The sequence below is a fragment of the Callorhinus ursinus genome, unplaced genomic scaffold, assembly GCF_003265705.2.
Source record: "Callorhinus ursinus isolate GAN/ISIS: 27379988/994484 unplaced genomic scaffold, GSC_fseal_2.0 scaffold1, whole genome shotgun sequence".
NCBI classification, from domain to species: Eukaryota; Metazoa; Chordata; class Mammalia; order Carnivora; family Otariidae; genus Callorhinus; species Callorhinus ursinus.
Window position 1 is genome coordinate 143757218 of NW_027397063.1, and position 20430 is coordinate 143777647.

General features: G+C 38.4%; 1 protein-coding gene across 20 annotated transcripts in view; it reads right to left on the reverse strand.

Annotated features, from left to right (window-relative positions):
* Positions 1-20430, reverse strand: part of ARPP21 (cAMP regulated phosphoprotein 21) — a 153797-nt gene that overhangs the window by 77700 nt on the left and 55667 nt on the right. For 16 of the 20 annotated variants that reach the window (XM_073902226.1, XM_073902222.1, XM_073902234.1 and 13 more), the window contains exons 10-12: positions 8764-8872; positions 6773-6874; positions 458-495 (exon numbers count right to left, since the gene is read on the reverse strand). In XM_073902226.1, coding sequence (XP_073758327.1) covers positions 458-495; positions 6773-6874; positions 8764-8872 — 249 coding nt within the window. The remainder of the gene's footprint in view (positions 1-457; positions 496-6772; positions 6875-8763; positions 8873-20430) is intronic. The other 4 variants (XM_073902285.1, XM_073902280.1, XM_025871053.2 and 1 more) reach the window with 1 other exon arrangement.

Below are 20430 nucleotides of genomic sequence, written 5' to 3' on the forward strand. Positions count from 1 at the left end.
TGAGAAACTTAAAACAATATTATTCCAATCATTGTTTGTATAGCTATATATAATTATGGGGCACAGGAAGTGGCTAATGATACCCAATATACAAATACAGTGAACAGTCTCGTCCATAAGCCAATGAAATTGCAAGTTCATTTATGCTTTGTAATGCCTGGTAAAGGTAACAGGAATTAGACCTCTGGAAGGACCAGAAGTCAAGACTTTACATAAGGAAAATGTACAAACTATGTCTGGAAGTAAGAGAAAAGTATTTCCCCAAATTAAATAGTTTTTAGGCATGCTAAATAACATACATGTGTGTGCATGTAAGTATGTATGAATAGATATATGTATTTACTTATACATATATTCAAGCACACACTTATATATGGGATATATATCTATGAAAATACAGGACACACATGACAGACTTTGTTCCTCTAAAGACATGAAAAAGCATATTTCATTTTACCTGTTTTCCACAAAAAGGCTGTCCTGGGAGCAAACTGACTGAAAAATAAAAAAAAAGGGCATTGTATCAGACGTTCTGGATGTGCTGAGGGATCCCAAATCCTTGCCTGCTTTTAAAACTACTTTTCCCCTCCAAGAGGAAAAGAATTAAGAAAAATATGTACTATGTTTTGAAGAAGTGGAAATAAAAAAGGAAAAAAATGGTTAGAGTTAGAAGTGTAAACCATTCTCTTTCTCTTTCAGCATACAAGTACTTTTCCATCACAGCATCTCCAGGTCACGGATAGATTTAGCCCGTTTAGCATCAAGGTCAGGAGAAGAGAGATGTGAATGAAACTGTTCGAGAATCAGAGAACCATGTGTCCATCGGATCCTGAGCTAGCAGTTTCTTCTGGGCTATGGAGATGCAGCCCCCAACAAGAGCCAAAGGACTGGTTCAAATCAAGGCAGGGCATGTGCACTTAGCACGATCCACCTGAGGATAGGAGAGCCATAGAACCACAATCCTGCAGTTATGACCTGGCAATGATAGACTCTCTTGAAATAAACAGACTGACTGCAAGACTCTCAAAATTGAAGAGATGACATCAATCAATTTGCAGGGGGGGGGCGCAGAAGACATGTGAGAACAAAATGGAGCTAATTAGGAAAAAAAAGGTCAAGTCCATCTAATATTTTGTTTTGTTCTGTTTTTCACACAGAAAAACAATGAGTTTCTTCTTAGCTTCCATTCCCCTAGCTATCACTTCTCCACTATCTTGTGTTTAATACACATGGGGAAGAGAAAATTCCATTACCATTACAAGCTGGGGAAAGGCAAATCAAATTGAATTTTAACAAGCAGAAAAAGAGAAGTCTAAACCAAATATGGTGCAATGGCCCTATAACATAGTGACTGTGTTTAGGAATTAACAAAAAAACATTTTCAAAGTACTGAGTTTCTAACCATAAATATATATGCCATATTATACGTGCAGATTTTCTAAATGATGAATAAATGACCTCTATATGGGTAAAATGAGACTTAACAGGTCCATTTTAAGAGAAAAAAAAACTAAAGTAAATAAGGACCTTTCAATATTGAATTTTTAAAAGATTAGCTAATGTAACCACTACTCAGAGAGGCAAGCAGGATATTGGTTTCTCTGTACATTTTGTTGGAGAAATCATTTCCTTCCACTAAACCAAAGGGCTAGCTTTGGGCACAACGTGTTTTCCTCAGTGGTCTGAACATTTCAGTGAGGGCATCTCTAGAACCATTTGTAATTTAACCTTTGTGAATTTAACATGCATCCTGAGTATCAAGTGCACAAAAATCTTATTTAACAAAAAGCAAAAAAAAAAAAAAGATTAAGAAAAAAGCTTTTCAGAAAATATCTTTTTTTAAGTTTTTTTTTAATTTGACATTTGTATTTATAAACAAATACAATTTATGGACCACTGATATTATTCCTGTGGAGATCTCTTTATAGTAAGTGAAATATCCCACTATCTTCATTTCCTTTAGTTTGGTTTTACTCCCACTTTCAGTCAAGTCATGGAATTAACTGTCTCAGGTATACATTATGAACTCAAGACTTCACTACTACTCAGCTCTTGTAGTTGGAAAGAGGTCAATTATGTTTATAATGTTCTGGCTGGATAATGGAATTGTTGAAACTTTACTACTTCTTTGAAAGAGTTGATCAAAGACATACTGACCTCTTCAGACTCATTAATCCAATGGTATTTTGAGGGAAGTTAAGCTGCCATAACTCTTTGAATGAAAAAATAAGGCACCTGCAAGTTGAAGATAACTTTCCCAAAAACGTATCTCAAGAGTATTTTTCAATTTTTGTGCAAAGGTTCTAAAGATTTATTGCATGATCTTCCAACACAGTTTCATAAATAAGGCAGATATGGTTATGGGCTGTGATTCAGTAGCTGATGAAAATAAACTTTAAAAAAGTTATTAATATAACTTACGAATTTTAATAGCAGAGAAAGATAAAAGTGTCACAGTAATTAAGTGCAGCATTCAAAGCTGTCACTTATTTGCATTCTCAGATATAAAGAGCTCTTTTTTTTCTTTCTTTTAAGTAGAAAATAGTTTTGCCTAATGGGTTACAGAATTCTCTCCCACACCCCACTCCCAATCCAGGTGGCATCACATGCCCTTCTCAACGGTTGTCACGGAAGAGAGATCCCAGTGCATGTTGGGGAGACTGCAGATGAGCCCCTCCTAGAATCCCTATTTACACATAAATATCTCTCAGAAACCATCCTCCAGGCAAAACATGTCTTTCTCAAATATATTGCTTTAGCAATGTAACTTACCAAAGCCAGCAACATTGCATTGAATTAATCATAAAATAAGCTGAAATTCTTGCTAAAGGAAATAAGAGTTATATTTCAAATATTTCTGACTACAAAAATACACTCATTTTTTATTTGAGAACTAAATTGTTGTGTGCCTTGACTTACAACAACTTCATTCTCAAATAATAAATGTGCCTTATCTCAGGCTACCCAAATTCTCAAACTATATTGAAATTATTTTTCTAGCAAATCCCCAAATAATCTGAATATTTTTATTGTGGACCTAAATAAAAAAGCACACATGCACGCGCACACACACAAACACACACACCTTAGACACCAAGATACATTTGTAAAATATTCAAGAACGCTACTAACGTTAAATTTTGATTTTGCTAAAGTGTAAATACCAGGAAGTAGTTCTCTATAACTATTGTAACTTCGAGTAGGAAAAAACAAACAAACAAAAAAAACCCAAAAAACCCTCTACGTAAATATGTCACTATTTGAACCTGTTTGAATGGCTCCACTACTTATATCATAATTGGTAATTGAAGCTGCTTTTATTACCTCAGTTTTTAAATCATGAAGACACTAAATTAAAGGCCAGCTAAGAAAGACAGGAGATGCCTGTAATTTAGTTTCCTTATGCTGGATTCTTTGCATCGCTTTTATAATTGGCTTACTATACTTGACTTATTACCTTGTGTCCCTCGACAATCTGAGAAGTAGTAATGGTCATTTGGGAATCTGGAATCATACAGATGAAGACTCCCTAAAGTGTTCTCTCTCTATGTAAGTGGAAAGGAAGATGTGTTACTATAGGTATTCAAGGAAGTTCATATTGCTATGTTATGTCCCTGTGTTTGCATTAATAAAAGATACAGTAATATCCTGTTAACACCTGGTGGCCCCCAATGATCCCTTCTTCTTGGTATTCACAATCAAGATTTTTTTCTAGTACCTCCACATTGTACCAGTTTGGTCTGTGTGTCCAACCAAATACAGCAGAAGGGAAGGTATGTCAGCTCCAAGATTAGGTTATAAAAGCCTGTAGCTTCCATCTTGGGCTTTCTTTATTTCTCTCTTGGATCATTTGCTCTGGGGAAGCCAGTTGCCAGGTCATAAAGATGCTCACTAGCCTTTGGAGAGGCCCGCATAGTGGGAACTGAGATCTCCAATAGCCCACTAGGAACTGAGGCCTGCCAAAAACCATGCAGGTGAATTTGGAAGCAGACAACGACTCCATCAAGCCTTCAGAAGACTGCAGCCCCAGCTGATGGCTTGACTGTAACCTCATGAAAGACTATGAGCCAGAACTGGCCAGCTAAGCCACCCTCTGATTCCTGATCCCCAGAAACTGTGAGGCAAAAAGCATTTTGTGTGTTTGTTTTAAGCTGTCAAGTTTGGGGATAATTAATAGCAATTAATAGTGAAACACAGGGAACACCAACCTTATGACAGCATTGTTTCTACAGAGCTGCAGGACTAGGGAGAAAGCACTGAGCATCTTTTTTTTTCCCCCCTCTGGGAAAGTGGCTCTTAGTCTTGTAAGGGTGATGAAAACTTGTAAAACTATGATAAACAATCAAGATCTCTTCCTTAGAAAAATGTACCTATACTCATGGACATAATATTTTGCAGATGATGTCAGGGATTTTATTTAATCTCTGAAGCCTTACTAGGAGTATACTCTGGGTGCAGGATGCCAATTAAAAAACCCCAGCCCCAGGAGAAGATCAGGTGGAAAAGTAGTGCTAGAAACAGGCAGGTGCCCCAGTTGAATTAATAACCCCGGGAGTGTTGGCCACCAGAGAGCCTTTCACCCAGCTCACACCTCTACTCTACTCCTGCAGGGGGAAGAAGCCACAGTATTTCGAAGAAGGTTGCCAAATGATGCCATGGATTGGGAAGGCCATGGCAATAGCTTGGCGTTTAAGCTTTCCTACACTTCAGTCTGCTTTTACTTCTCTTTTTTTTTCTCAAGTAAGCTCCACACCCAGCATGGAACCCAATTAAGGGCTCAAACTCATGACCCTGAGCTCAAGACCTGAGCTGAAGTCAAGAATCGAATGCTCAACCAACTGAGCCACCCAGGTGCCCCCAATCTGCTTTCACTGTTTTAAAAAATGTTAATTCAGCAGTTAGCTCTTGAGGCGTGAAATAGCAATGCTTGCCTCAGATCTTTAACCTGGGGCCCAGGTTCCTTGCTGTTGATCTCCTTAGTAGGGCTGTTGGGAAATGCAATGTGTACAGTGAGTCATGCTGACCCTCCTTGCCCGTGATGACATCTCTGTCGACATGGGGATACACACATGAAGGGCAGCAGCACAGGAAGCATCCTCCTCATAGACAAGCATCAAGGATGCTTTTCCAGCTGCCTAGCCCTTGAGAGTCTGGCAATGTGGCGCAGCTTTGAAAAAAAAAAAGCATAATGTTTGTATATTTATCTGGGTGATTAATATTTGCTTTTCAACACAACTCATTTATAAATTTTATGACTTGCCAGAATGAGAATCAGAGGGAAATTGTGTGTGTGTGTGTGTGTGTGTGTGTGTGTGTGTGTGTGTAAGGCAGGGGGAGGGAAGGATGGGGAGAGAGAAAGAAAGAGAAAGCATAAAAAATACACTGGCCTTCAGAAAACTTTCTCTCCATGAAGCTCATCAGACAGAAACACTGCCTCCCAGTCCACTTGGGCCACCCCTACGCTACCATGAGTACAACAGAGCCTCTCCTTACTTTGTCCTTTTATCCAGGAAACACAATTAAAAGCCTACCATGTGTCAGGCTATCCTTTGCACCACCAATAACTCTAATCATAAGAAAAGTCTAAGTAGCCCACGCATATGCAGAATCTTCTAGAATTGCACGTGGGCAGTATCCTTCTACAGCTACCTCTCTCAGACTCTGCTAACTCCAGAGCTCTGAGCCAGATTATTCAATCATTAAAGTTCTATTTTATTGTATCCAAGAAAGGCAGTGAGGATCTAGAAGAGATCACAGAAACCTGTGTCAACATGAAAGAAACGCATTGTTGGTGGAATTTGAATTTCCAGTGCAGCTTCATGCTGAGGGATCCAGCACGAGCTGGAGGACCTGGGAAACTGGCTCAGGCCTGAAACCTCCAAGGTCAGAAGTCCTCCTCCATGCTAAGCGGTGGAGCCTAGGTCTCTAGTCTGGCTCGGTAATGGCCTCCAGAGCAAATCCCAACGGGAGGTAGGATGGCCCACCTAACCCAGCCAAGCCACAGAAGGTCTGCACCAAGGAGCTGCCACCTCTATGGTTACAAAGGGAAGAGCCCACATCTTCAGAGGCTGCCACATGATTCCATGGCGTGGAAAAGCTATGGCCCTCGCTTGCCCTTTTAGCTTTCTTGCATTTAAATCCAGCTGTTTTAAATCATTTTTTCATTTTTATTTAGTTTAATCGCATTTTATTTTGGACACAGTGGGTAAAAGGATAGAAAAATCCCCCACCACATTTTCTTTGCTGGGATTTGAACAAAAGAAATCATTTTATGATTATTGTCTTGTGACAAACTGCTCACAGACCTAATCTGATGTGAAACTGAGGGGGAAGATGAGTATTATCATTTAACTTCGATATAATAAAATGCCTCTGCTTGCTAAGAAAGCAGAAAACTCTGTGTTTATGTATGTGATTAACAGATTCTCTTTCTTTTTTATATGTCTTTCTTCTGCTCCACGTTAGTGTTAGAAGGACAACACTTGGCTGTCTGCGGGCTAATATGAATGTGAAGGCATTTTTTTTCAAATCTGACAACCTCACTGGGTCTGTTTTAGTGACCAAAATCACGCCTCTATTCCCCCTTAGGTCACATCCTAGGAACACACAACCCTTGGCTACTTTTCCGTCACTTCCCTGAACCAGGTCCTCTTCCAGAAACACCTCTGGTGAGCTGCTGTTGGATTTATCCCTGGCTCCAGCCTCCTGAGTCCTACCAGCTGGCTGTCTGGGGAAGGACCGCACTAAAGAGGCAATTAAAACAACTACTCACATCGTGTGCAAATATTCTCTCCCTCACTCTCTGATATTCCTCTTCTCTCTCTTCAATTGATTTACTTCGTCTGTCATCTCTAAAGGGATGCATTCTGTTTTGCTGAACAGAAAAAAGAAATCAGTACGGTTATCCAAGTTGAGCTGCTGGAAATCTGCAGTTAAGCAACTGTCAGCCGAGAATAATAAATGTTCACTTAAATAAATGGAGCATGAAGAGTCTCATTCCCTCTGGTCCCTAAGGAGGCAGTGCCGGCATGTGTGGTGTGCCGTGTGTGTGCATGACACGCAGTGGCAGGTGTCTACTGCTCCTGCTGGTCTCCCCACTGGATGCAGGGAGTACAGCTGTTTCCAGAACGAAAGCACCTGGACATGTGTCAGGTGTTCAGCCAGCTCAGCTATGACGTGGGTCACAGGGAGGGACTCTGTCTCCTTTGCTAGGCTGTATGCTTTGGAGTCCTTAGACAAAGGTGGAATGCTGAGGAAGTGGCTAGTTCAAGGCGGCTAAGGGAAGAAGTGGCTCTGAAAACCGGGGCACTAGAGACACAGAACAAGGGAACCGAGCAAGTAATGGGCAGAAAGGAAACTGGACTTGATGTCTCCACGTCCTAATTTGTGTTTCTTCTTTACTCAGTGACTGACTGATCCTGTGCCCTGCATTTTTGCATAGAAGGTAGAAGCTGAATTTGAAAAGCCTGTTGATTGAGGTCAATGCCAAGGAATCTAAAGTAACAATCCAAAGAACCCAGCATGAGGACTGTTCTTCAGCCTTGCATCTGCACCGCTGCCTGCATCTCAACAACCCTCCCATTGTCTTCTTGCCATTCCTCACAGAATGCTCTGCATTAACCACGTTCATCCATCCATTCAACAAACGCCCACTAAGTACACGACACAGGCATGTGGCTTGGAGTCAACGGGAGCTACCTGTTGCTTGATGGTGGTAGTGGTGGGGATAGGAAGAAATGAGATACAAATGACAAACAGGTTTTTTAAAAAAAAGTGCGTCAGAGATGCACGTACTGGCTTCCAGTGACTCACTGAGAGCCATTAAAATAATAACTTCGGCGAGATGCATATTGTCTTAGCTTTAAGAATTCTAAAGCAAAGTCTATTTTCAAAAAATCTATTTTGATTGTCAGAGACACGAAGTGTAATTGTAATGGCATTATATAACTCCCTACTGTTCTAATTATTGTTTAATATTTGTTTTCTTTTGCCATTCACTTAGTTTTCTTCCTAATTACCCAGGATCCCCCCCCCCCCCACCCCCAGTCTGGAGAAGAGGTTTAGCAAAGTCTCTCCACCCTTGCTGAGGAACCATAAATAGGGCTACTCTAGGACAACGTAATGTTTTGTCACAAGCAAAATACGCAAAAAGGAGAAAGTTCTGCTACAGTTCATGCAAAACAAGCACACGGTTTACATGGACAGTAGAACATGGGAAGGAGGAGTGGGGAGACTAAAACATGAACTTGATTCTTTTCTGTGAAGACTTATTTTAGGAGAGTTGCAAAATCCACCTGTCCTCACCATAACAAGGTTTGTTCTTTACAGCTACACCAGTTGGTCATCGGTCCATATTGAGAATCCAGCTCAATTTGTGCACAACTGAAGGACAAAGCTGTAGGAGTGGAAGGACTGCCACAGTTACACAGACATCTGGAAATGTGATGACAAAGCTTTCCCCGACAGCTCCGGCTGGTGGCATCCCAACCCGCCCAACACATGCAGCAGGAACTGCGCCAAGCACCACCCATGCAGCCCAACACAGAGCCATTGCTGAAGCAATCAGGACATGTTCTCTTGGCTACCCACTGAATGCCAGAGGGGGAGGCGAGGGGGCAAGGAGGTTGGTAAGAGGACAGTCAGTATTGGAGGCAGGGTGGGGGGAGCTGGGGGCGGGAGAAGGGGAGAACAGAACGACAAGAACATAAGTCAGCCCACCTTCAAAAACAACAACGTCAGCCACTCTCAAACTTGAGAACCAACCTGATTGTCTTCTTTATCAATACTAGAGTTATCTCGCTTCAAGATAAACCGCTTCTGGGATTCTTCACCTTTTTCATCTTTTAAATGTTCACAAAACCTTTGCTCTGGTCTGCCAGCAAAGTAAAACATATCAATAAAAAAGTTTTCCCCCCTGTTTAAAGTTATTTTCTTAGTGCTGTTTTTCCCCCACAGTGGCATTCAACTTAAATAAAAAAAAAAAAAAAAGAAGTTACGCATGGTTTTGACACTAGAATTGCCGGCATTTTACGGATAGGTAATAATATGTCACTTCCCAGGTCTTGTTAGAATACCTTTTGTTGTCTGGAATTCGGAGTCTTGTTTGCTGAATGCTTCTCACCATGGCTGAAGTTAAAAAAACATTTTAAAGACCTGAACATATATAGTGTATAGATGTTTTCTTTCATTATTTTGACCTCCACTGCTCCTGAATTCAATCAAGGTCACAGCCACATTGCCAAACAAATGCACATGTTTAGAACTTGGGCAGGCCATATTAATTCACCAACGTCTGCAGACTAGGGGGACAGCTCCTGTTATATCGTCCCACTCAAGAGCCATCAGAATCCATAGCAAGAGAGGATCATCTATAAATTCTTTCCGTCTTTCTCAATGACAAATGCTCTGGAATCTGGCTCCTGTAGACTCTGACATCCTTGACCATGTCTTGTAAATCAGTTCAGTAATTGGGGAAACGGGACATATTTAGTTTAAACAACTTAATGGCTGATTAGCATGGGGGAAATGCTCCAAGCAGTTACACACTATTGATTAGTCAATTGATTTTTCAGGTCCTCTTAATCATTTTGTATTATTACTGGAAAGGGCTCCACGTTCTTGTTAATTTCCCACACTCGTCACTGCATGCCACAGAACTCAATGAATGGCTCGGGCATGGGTTCACCCCCAGAGGAAGTGCTAAAATGTTTGTCCCGGGTTTAGAAGAAGTTGTAATTGATGACTCTCATTAAAGCATCTCTGTCATGTCTAATGTATTACATCTGAAGCCCAGTGGGTTTTCTATCTCTACTGGGTTTATTATGAATTCTGTTATTGGAAAGCCACTTCTCAGTGTCTGTTGTTTAACATGGGTGACCAGTAATTAAGGGAATCTCATAATTTCCTTCTAGCTCCCAAATAAGCAAACGGCACGTTGAAAACAAAGGAGTCATTTAAGTGTATAGTTCAAATCTTGACGAGATGCATCCTTTACTCAAATACATGTACACAGATTATACTGATACTGGTGAGCAGACACTAACAGAAAATTGGAATAATACCAGTTATGGCTTCCAGAACTGTGTATGATTTTTGCAAAATGGTATCATTGTCATACTCAATCCTTACACTAAAACTCTGATGTAGGAGGAACAAATATTTCATGCCTCTTTTACAGATAAAGAAACCATCCCTCAGTGATCCTTTTGACTCCCAAGTTTATAGATTTTCCCAGCAAGCCACAGGCATCAAACAGCCTATTCACATCCTTGCAGAGATGTGATTCAGTCTCTCTGCTTCCACAGCACACAGCAGGCCAGAGCCCCTCCAGCCTCACAAGGAAGAACAAAAACCCTGCATGACATCATCCGAAAGATCAATGGAGATGTTTTCCACCAAAATTAAAATGTAAAATATGATACAACAAACAATCTGCAAGTGCAAATATGGCATTTGAAAATCAGAACACTAAGGGAACAAAGTAAACTTGCACTTTACAGTGAAAAGGCCATTTCCAGTGGAGAAATTAAACGTGTCTCGTGTGTCGCACGCTTACAGCACACTTCTTATTCCACTGGATAGTCTTATAATGTTAGTGTGAATATGGGCAGGCCACTATGAATAATAACAATTCTCCAAGAATTTTTTTAAAACCTCCTAATGTTTTCAGCCAATACTTAGATGTTACCTTTTTTTTTTCTTTTTTTAATGTAGCAAGTGAAATTGGGATATTAACTTAGATACAAATGCTGATTGTGTCAATGCTAAGTAAGTCTCTCTGAATGTACTTAAACTCCATAGTCTGGTGAATTCTAGTAGATAAAATGCTTTGCTTGCTGCTAAGTTTACAGATCTATTTCTTGTATTTGTTGCTAATAGTCTGTAACTGTTCATTTAGATATAAAGTGGTCTGGAAATGTGAACTTTTTGATTCACGAGCAGAAGGTGAATTTGCTTTAGGCTAACTTCTTTAAGAAGAAAACTGCTTTGAGATTTCAGCATACTAACCAGGGCAAGAACACGAGCTCCCTGTTGGTAGAGACCTTGCTTTTTAAAGACTTAATTCTTAGTGCCTAGAACGGTGCCTGGAATATGGGAAGCATTTGGTTGAATAAATAAATTAACCAATGTATGAACAAATGAAAATTTAATAGAGCTGTTTATGAATCACTGTATTTTAGGGACAGATCAAAGAGTCACTGAATAAGATATGCAGTCATAAATTTTTAAATTATAAAATGACAAGAGAGAGTTTGGTTAGCAGAATCATAAATTCAAATTTAGAACATGAGGAAGATCTTTAAAAATCAAATTTATGTTTTGGTTCAAGTTGACAAAAAAGGATCATGTTACTTTAAAAAAGTCTTTAAAATTTGAGGACATTTTGGGAAAAGAAGTGGGAATGAGAATCTCAGTTTTTTTTTTAGTTTTGGAACTTCTCAGTTTAAAGTGTTATAGCTACAAGAGCTGTTCAAATATTATTTTTGAAATTTCATTTACATTTCCTCATAGTGCTGGCTTATTTGGTTTTCATAGCAGAACTTATTTAGGAAAAATACATCTATCTCATAAGAAAAGAATAGTCAAAGGAGCTTGTTCTAATCAATAATGTAAATGTGATTCAGAGCAAAAGTATTTCTTATTCTGATACATATTATGCAAAGTGCATTCTCCACAATAGCTTTTCAAAAATATCTTGTTTAAATTTTTTTTTCAGATTTTAGAAACTAATAGTCGAAATTATTAGTTCCTTCATGATTTTCCAAAACCATTTTAAGTGATTACAAAATAACCACTTGAAGTTTGTGTAAAACGGGGCAGGGGGGAGGCTAATAAGATTGTTCCAGGTTGATTTTATCAGGAATTATCTATTACTCTAGAACTAAAGGGCAATTTGCAGTTAAACTCAGGCAAACTAAAGTATACAACTGAAGTACTGTCTGTGATTGAACTACAAATTACTGGTAATGCACCATTATATTAGAGCTTTTAAAAATCCCTTCTATCACAAATTTAACATCATAGCAATGTTATTTCTTAGCCATAAAAATGAATGGAGCTGAAGTAATATATTATGGACCTTTGTTTAAAATGGGAATGAGTAACTTTCGGGGTATCAATATGAGTATGTATTATGAGTTATTATCAATAATATCAAAAACTCATATTATCAATATGAGTATGTAGTCAACTACATACATATCTCCTAGTCATGCATGACACATGTCTAATTGCTTTTTCCTGATGGATGATAGTCCATGAGGTATTATTTCTAGCTTTCTCTCTATCATCATCAAGAAGCAAAGAAAAGGGATTTAATGTTTCTTCTTGATGAAAAGAGAGTTTCTTCTTAAGGCACAATTTGTAGTAGGTATTTATTGTAAAACTCATTGTTCGTGTGTGGTGAACAGTACTGGCATTTCCAGTCAGTGTCTTGGTATCTCCAAACAAACCTCTGAAAAATCAGAATTAAGTCCTCATTGTTCCTCATTAGACACGGCTCAGGAACTGAGAGGCAGTGTGGCTGAGTGAAACCCTGAGTAATACATTTAAACTCTGTCTTCTAGTCAATCTGTTACAATTTTAGGGTTTCCCCCCCCCTTGAAGCTTAAAATAAATGAACACTCATTATTATTTTAAAAATCTTTTTCATCTAGAAATATTTTCACCACCAGTTTCTTGAGACCAAATATATTAGTTTTCTTCCAAATAGTTAAGCCTAATCCCCCCATTCTCTACATATACACAGATGAAAAATTCAATTCTACTAAATATGAATAGGCTCAAATGGATGCCTTTGAATTTCATACCGAATAACTGAAAGATGGTCATCAATATGCATAAGTATCTTTACAAAGAAAGGTTTCTGTGCACGACAGGATACAATATTTTGATGGTCTAAGACATCTATCAAAAATATTTTAATAGTCGAACATATTAGGGGAGTCTAAGAAGCACTGTTCCCTTAGTACTTTTAAGTCAATTAAAATATTTATAGCTGATGACTTTAATTTAAAAAATAAAGTCCTACATTCTTCTTCAAGTATTTTGCAACATCCCCTACCATCCCCTGTCATTTTATACCATTTCGTTGTCTCTTAAATGAGACCACATCTTACAAACCCCCTATATGCAGTGCTAAGTACCCAGCTTCCTTTATTTGCATCTTTCAAATTCATATTCTCAATTTTCTATACCTTTGACAAAATCATTTTATTCTTCTCTCTCTCGATTGTACTGTACATATAAACAGAGACATGCAAGCTAACATAGGACTTGACCTTGACCCTCCTTTTACAGAAGGCTATTCATGAGCGACAACAACATTAAGCAGAATGCTCAAGACAACAAAGGTCTATAAGGCATCTCCTCGTATTGGTGCCAGTACCCTGGAAAGTAAGCCATGTGCATTAAGAGCCTTATAATTGTCAGTCCACCTTGACAGAAGGGATTCCATTTCCAAGAAGGAAGCCAAAGAAAATAGTAACACATGGATACACCCTGTCATTGTTCAAGACAGCGAAACAGTGGAAATCCAGGTGGCCTGATTAAGTAGCTTAAAATACCTCCATATGTAATATGCAGCTCTATAAAATGATATTCGAGGCTACTAACATAGAAAAGTGATGTCTAAGAGGATATACTATAATCACATTTATGTTGAAAGTATAATATCTAATAATAATGACAGTAGTTGTCTCTGGATGGTGGAGTAATGGGCAACTTTTACTTCTAACTTTTTATATATTTGTGATTACTATAATAAAAAGCATTTTATAACAACAAATAATAAATGCTATAGGGTTAGAAATATATGAAACCAATTCAACGACCTACAAGTGGCTTGTATATAATCATTGAATTGTGGACAATTAAAATATTCTTATCTTTTGAATATTTTCTTCCATGTGCTGTATTATTTTATGATCTAAAGTGGATATTTAGTTTTTCATTTTGTCAGAAAATCACCCTTTTTATTGCTGTGTCCTTGTTGATCAAGATCCATAGAAACTTGCATTTACTAATGATACTGTAATAATAACTAAGTGATAGTGTTTAATCTCAAGATCTTTTTTTTCTTCTTTAAAGGGAGAATTCAAATAATAATGATAGAGCAAAAAGATAAATGGATGAGGGGAAAAAAGGAGAAATTATGAAATTTGAAAAAGAGAAAGAAATCCTATGCATTAAGACCTAGAAGATTATATTCTGTGTTTGTGAATTTGGCTATTTCTGAACAGTACTGATCATGGTATTGCCAACAATACCAAGGAGTCACACACATCAGATGGATACACTTAGCCTAACAAAACAAGCATGTTTTTGCAAGTTTACCTATAAATTGAGAATTTCCACAAATGAAAAAAAAGCTTTTTTAAAAAGGGCTAGATTATCACTGAACTTTTCTCTCTTTAAGTTCTTCATCCTTCCATTTCAATATTACATGAACAGTAAAAGGCAGTAGCATTAATATATGCAATGACCAAAGCTCCATTCCCTGCAAAGCACAATGCATTTGAATTATCCAATAGCTTTATATAAAATGGATGTGAACTAGCATACTAAATTTAACACAGCAGTAATTTTAATAATTAAACTAAGTTTTGAACAATTCACATATAAATACTGATAAGTGGGCCCAACAAAAGTTTGTCTTTTCAAAACATGCTTTGTGGTGTCTTTTCAGCTCTGCACCTTACTAAATATGTGCTTTTTGCAATTTACTTCACATCCCTAAGACAGAGATGTTGTTTGGTTGTTTTGTCATAAAAATGGAAAGCAATAATAATTCTTTTCTGAGAGTGTTTGTGAGGATCAAGGAGATACAAGATAATGCAAGTTAAGTTTCAAGCCCAAAGCCAGGCGCACTCAATAGACGTTATAAGCCATCATTACCATTGTTCGTATCTTTCTGAGAGGTCAAAATCTTAAGGTACCCCCAAAGAATATTGAACCAACATTTACATTACTGTTAATTTTAATTAGGATAAATCCAATCTGCACTATAATATTCAAATAATGGTTTGATTCATGAGTTCCAAATGAAGCAGTAACAATTGTCTGAAAGTAATGTTTGCTTTGGAAACTGCTGAATGTGATTATTGTTTCTTGGCATGAAAAGCTTTTTGCTTACACATTACAATGCTGTGTATAAAAACATTCCATTTAAGCTTATATGCAAATATAGTATTTTACTTGCTGAGAAGGTCCAGAGTGATCAATGTGCTTTAACTGATAGAGAATGACTAAATATTTTTTGGATGTGTAAGGAAATGCTTTTTTTTTTTTCACTTTCCTGGTTTAAAGGGCAGACAGGTGGGAAGCGAGGGCTATGCCCCCCTGGGAACGCTGTGGTATCTAGAAAGGCTGGGAGGTTGAAAGGACTATAGCTGTGAGGTAAAATGTATTAGGAACGCATCCACTTTCCGACGTAGATTCCAATTTATTGTTTGAAGATTGGTACCAATCATTACAATCTAGCATTTAAGTACGCAATTCAATGGAAACCAGACAACTTTGACCAATAAACCACAACTTCTCTTTCTACTGTATGGCCAGTTCTATCTTCCCTAAAGCTATGATAACATGCTCATGGCCTCTCCACTCTCAGAAATCTTAAGATCAACAAGACACAAGAACTACATCAAGAAGACCAGCTCTTCATTAGATCCAACCAGACCTGTATCTTCAAGTATGCCTGAAAACTCTCCCTGAGGCATAAGGACTGAAGTGACTGCCAACCCTAAAGGTGGGTCTAGAAGCAAGAAAGGGAGAACTCTGCAACTTGGTCTCATTCTGCTGCCTACAGCGAGAAAAGCAACAAGTTCTAGTAATCTCGCTTCCCCCAAAACCATCGCACATTTGGGATAATACTGCATGCAGTGTATGTGTATACAGTGAACCCTTCTCCAACTGTCCCAACTCGTATGACACAGATCATATATTTACACACACACACACACTCAGGTGTGTGGGCATGCACACACAGACACACAGTGCTGATCAATATTATCTTGGTTCCTTAACATAAAAAGAAGAGGGACATGTTCGATAGCCTATAGTTCTTTTGTTCAAAGCATGACACTGAACATGAGACAAGCTTTTCACTTGGCACCGCCTAAGAACCTGGAACTGGGTTGGGTCTTACTTCAACATATGTCGGGACAGTTTTTAATCCAGTGTGTTCTGGAGTTTTGGTGGCATCACAGTTTTAACATCCACCTTGGTATTACCATTGTTTCATTGAGTTCCTGGTTCAACTTTAAAAAATAATGAAATGCAAATTAGGATTTTGTAAGGAAACCAAGGGAATTTGGTTTCCTTCTTACTTTTTCATCATTTCAGAGTATTGGTTCTATTCATATTAGTGCTCGTTTCCCTGACCTGAGGAGAAGGGTCATGGCTGAGGAGCGAGCTGCAGATTTCAGTCTTGGATCTTCTGTGAGTTGACTAAGTAAGATCAAGACATGAGTCTGTTTTTGCTACTGTAAAATGGTTTAGTTTTATCTACCTTGAACATTGTGAGCTAAATAGAGTATTTATTTAAAAGAATCATCACTCCATGGGAAAGCACTTTTAAGAGAAAGCAACATTAAAGATTCTAATGTGATAGAAGGAGCATGCATGTTTCATTTCCACAATTAAGGGGTAAATCATCCATACAACACTCCAAGGGCCATAAATAATTTCAAGTGGGGAAAGGAACACAACAAACTTACTTTCCCTCCTCACGATATATTTTTGAGACTTACCTATCTCATCTACAAGATGCAATTTCTGAGGCATTTGAGAATAATAATATGAGAAAATGCAACATTTGTGAGAAATGATACAGAGTTTGACCCATGTTAACAAATCAGTCTTACTTTGAGCCTGAGTATTGATTAAAGGACTAGGTTGTCAGTTCAGTAAATAAAGCTTCATGGCTTTGCTGAGAGCAATGTGATTCTTAGGTTTCTGATCTTTGGCTTCAAGTCAGATGCTTTTCAAGGCTATTCCTATGAAAAAATGCAGAGTAAATTTACCATGTTTAGAAATAACAAGATGCCAACCAACCACTCATAGATTTCCAAGAGGCATTTAAATAAATTGATGCCTGATCTTCTTCAGAGGATCATTAAGCAAGCAGCAGTATCGGGATGCTACTCAGTTTACTGAGGGTGCTATTCACATGCCCAGTCAAAGGAAAAGAAATAGAACACATGTGGGAAGGAAAGCTTGGGGTTTTAGTTAGTTTGTTTTGGTCTAAATGCCCTGGATCACCTGCAGGGAGTGAAATGCTCAAGAGTCAAAAATGGATGATTCCCATTTTAAACCTCAGTCTCTTCTGGAAACTGAGCAGAACAGACATCCATTGCTGCTCTAACCCTCCTCTCTGTGTCTGTCGCTGGGCAGGTGGAAGGTCCCACAGTCCTGCCTTGTAGTGCAAGACTTAGCCATCACTTCAGGGATTCCCAACAAAGTCAACTGGGCTCAACTGCTTCATGAAAGAGAAGCTTATTGTTCTTGTGATTTACCAAATAGCTAGCTCAGTTAATTATCCTTTCTGGAACAAAGGAACAAGCCAACTCTGGTCATCACTACTCAGGTTCACACTTCTCAGGAATCCAGGCATTATGTTCTCTTAAGGTGTAGGCTCAAATCTCTGCCTTTGGGTCACTATTCTCATTTCACAACACAAGCCAACTATGGTCATCACCATAGCTGGTTTCTGGGGCCAGGGACCTCTCTCCTCCAGTGGAGATGTCATTTCCAGAAGGAAATGCTCTGCACTGCACCGAGAGTAGGGGATTTGAGGCAATGACTGTGGGTGGGTGCCAAAGTCAAAAGAAAAAATATTCAAGAGCTGACAATCTTCTAACATGACAATTATCTGGGACTAGTTAAACAGTTACTCTGACATTTGCAAAGACGTTCAGATACACATGGGACTCTCTTTGCCTATGACTGATCTTGGCCCTTTGGAAAACATTAATGCAAAGAGATGGTTTCAAGCCTCCAAACGATACAACCTGAGCATATATCCTTTCTCTAAGATAGAGAAAGGCAGACAGAGGTAAAAAAAAAAAAAAAATCATCTAATAAAAGAACAGTGGGCTGCTTTGTGCTAAACACCTAGAAAAGTAAGCAAAAGACAGTGTGGAGATCAGAAAGGCAGACAAAGAGAAGGGCAAAGTTTCTCATATAAAAATAGACACATATATTTGTAGCATTTAAATATTTTTTATAAAATCATGTTCATATTTTTAGCCTCAGTCCTAAAAAAAAAAAGAAAGAAAAGAAAAAGCAACAGTATAGAGAGTAAGTACATTTTAAATATCATTTGCAGTACCAAAATAACACAGACCCTAACACCCCCTACCTAGATTCCCAAGGGGCTCATTGGGTGCTACCACCTAATCTGACAGTTAACAAAGAATCCCAACAGAAAAAAACTTAAAAGTGCTACAGAGTGAAACATATTTCTGGCAACGTACGGGGGAAAGAGGGATAAACTAAAGATGATAGAATATAACAGGGTGAGTCTCAGCTCAAAAACGCCATTCATCATTTCAACAAAAGGCAGTGAATTTTAATGAGGGGCATCCCCAACTACTCAGACCCAATTTGTGAACCAATAGGTGTGCTGGGAGGCTCCAGGTGACACATACTCACCTGTTCTTACCCTGGCTAGCTCCGAGAACCTACAAGGTTGCGGTGCTGGAGGGTCAGGTGACTTCCTTATCAACTCTCTAAAGTACCCAGGTTTGCTCAGAGGAAGGCACTTTCTTGGAATGTCTCCCACATGAGCATGGCTGGCATTTCCTACTCTCTCTGGACTACTGTATCCTTCAACCCCACCCCACGCTCTTGTGGCTCTGGCATGAAACCATGGATTTAGACAATTAGGTTGCCTGTAGTAGTAATTTCATAATAATACAATAGGTAGGTTTACCTCCTACACTGATAGTATTGTTAAGTGTAGCTTTTTCATTTTTGGGGGGAAAAAGATGGAAGCAGAGTAAAGCAAGGTTGAAATTGAAGCGATATCACCAAATATCACATTTTGAAGTAGTGATAAACACAGAGGATGCAAGAAGAACTATCAAATTGTGGGAATTATACGTTATTTACTGATACCACTGAGTTCATCTTCAAAAATATCTCCCCTTCCCCTGGGGCCCATTCATTGTTTCTTATCAGATAGCAAAAGATTTCAAAGAGGTGGCATTCCCCACCAATCCAGGGAATCTTGTTGAGGATTTTGCTCAAGATGTTCTGGGTGTTTTTGCTCTAAGAGAGTTAGATTATTTAAGAAAATTGTTCTTGGCATTTAACAAACAGACTTGGATCCCAGCCATGCTAATCATTGCTTCTCTGTAAGCCCAAAATTGAACCTGAGTGTGTCCCTCATTTTCTGCTTCTGTAAAATAAGGCTCTAATTACTTAGGCTGTAAATATGTTTTCAGGAGTAAATGGAATAATATACATGAAATAAGAGGTAAAGTATCCAATGCAATGAATAATAAGTAGGTAATGCTCTTATATCACTTAAATAACTGAAAAGTCAGCCCTCAGACAAATTTTTCCATCATGAAAGACAGATATATTTTATCTCAGGATATTAGAGAAGATACTAGAGGAAAGTAAAGTACATACACACACAAATATAATCCTCACAGTGTACTGTCATGAGTAAATGTTTTGAACCTCATGTGAAACTATTGTCTCTCTGGGCAAAACTTAATATTCTCAAGCCACATTGTATAATTACTTGAATTGCTTATAATCTAGAAAAGCAAGGATTCTGGGAAATAAATTCCAGCCATTTTGTTGCTGAAAGGCATCCATGTCAGAGGATCAGTGTCATTGAAGAAGAAAAATTAAAAATTATATTAAAACGTGCTTTCTCTCTGTCAGCCCTTTAGTTCATTTTTGTGTCCTCCATCCGCACTTTTCAACATTTCTCCCAAGCTACGGTGCCATTTAAAATATGCACGTTCATGTATTTGCACTAAAGTAGCATCAAACTGTATCCCCTGCAAAGGTATTCCCAAAACACAAAACCCACAAGGAGTCATCTGAGGAATTTCCACCTCTGCCTCCCTCCTTAATATAAATGGAAACATTTCCATCCAATAATATACCTATTATAATATATCTTTTACTGTGGTCCCCACAACCATCACATGCCATTTGCCTTGAGAGAGCAACTCTTAAAGTTTTTGGAGGACCAAAGAAAATCAAGACACCCAACACTTAAACAAAATGCTCCGAACAGAATGTTCCATTTAAACTTTTAAACACACAACTTCCTACAGAACAACAATGCTTCTTTGCTAACGCTGATTCTTTGCCAACAGTGATTCTCATTCTGAGGGGGTGACTATTACTATTTGACAAATGACATTTAATTCATCTCCTTCTCTTGTCCTGAAAGATACCAGCACC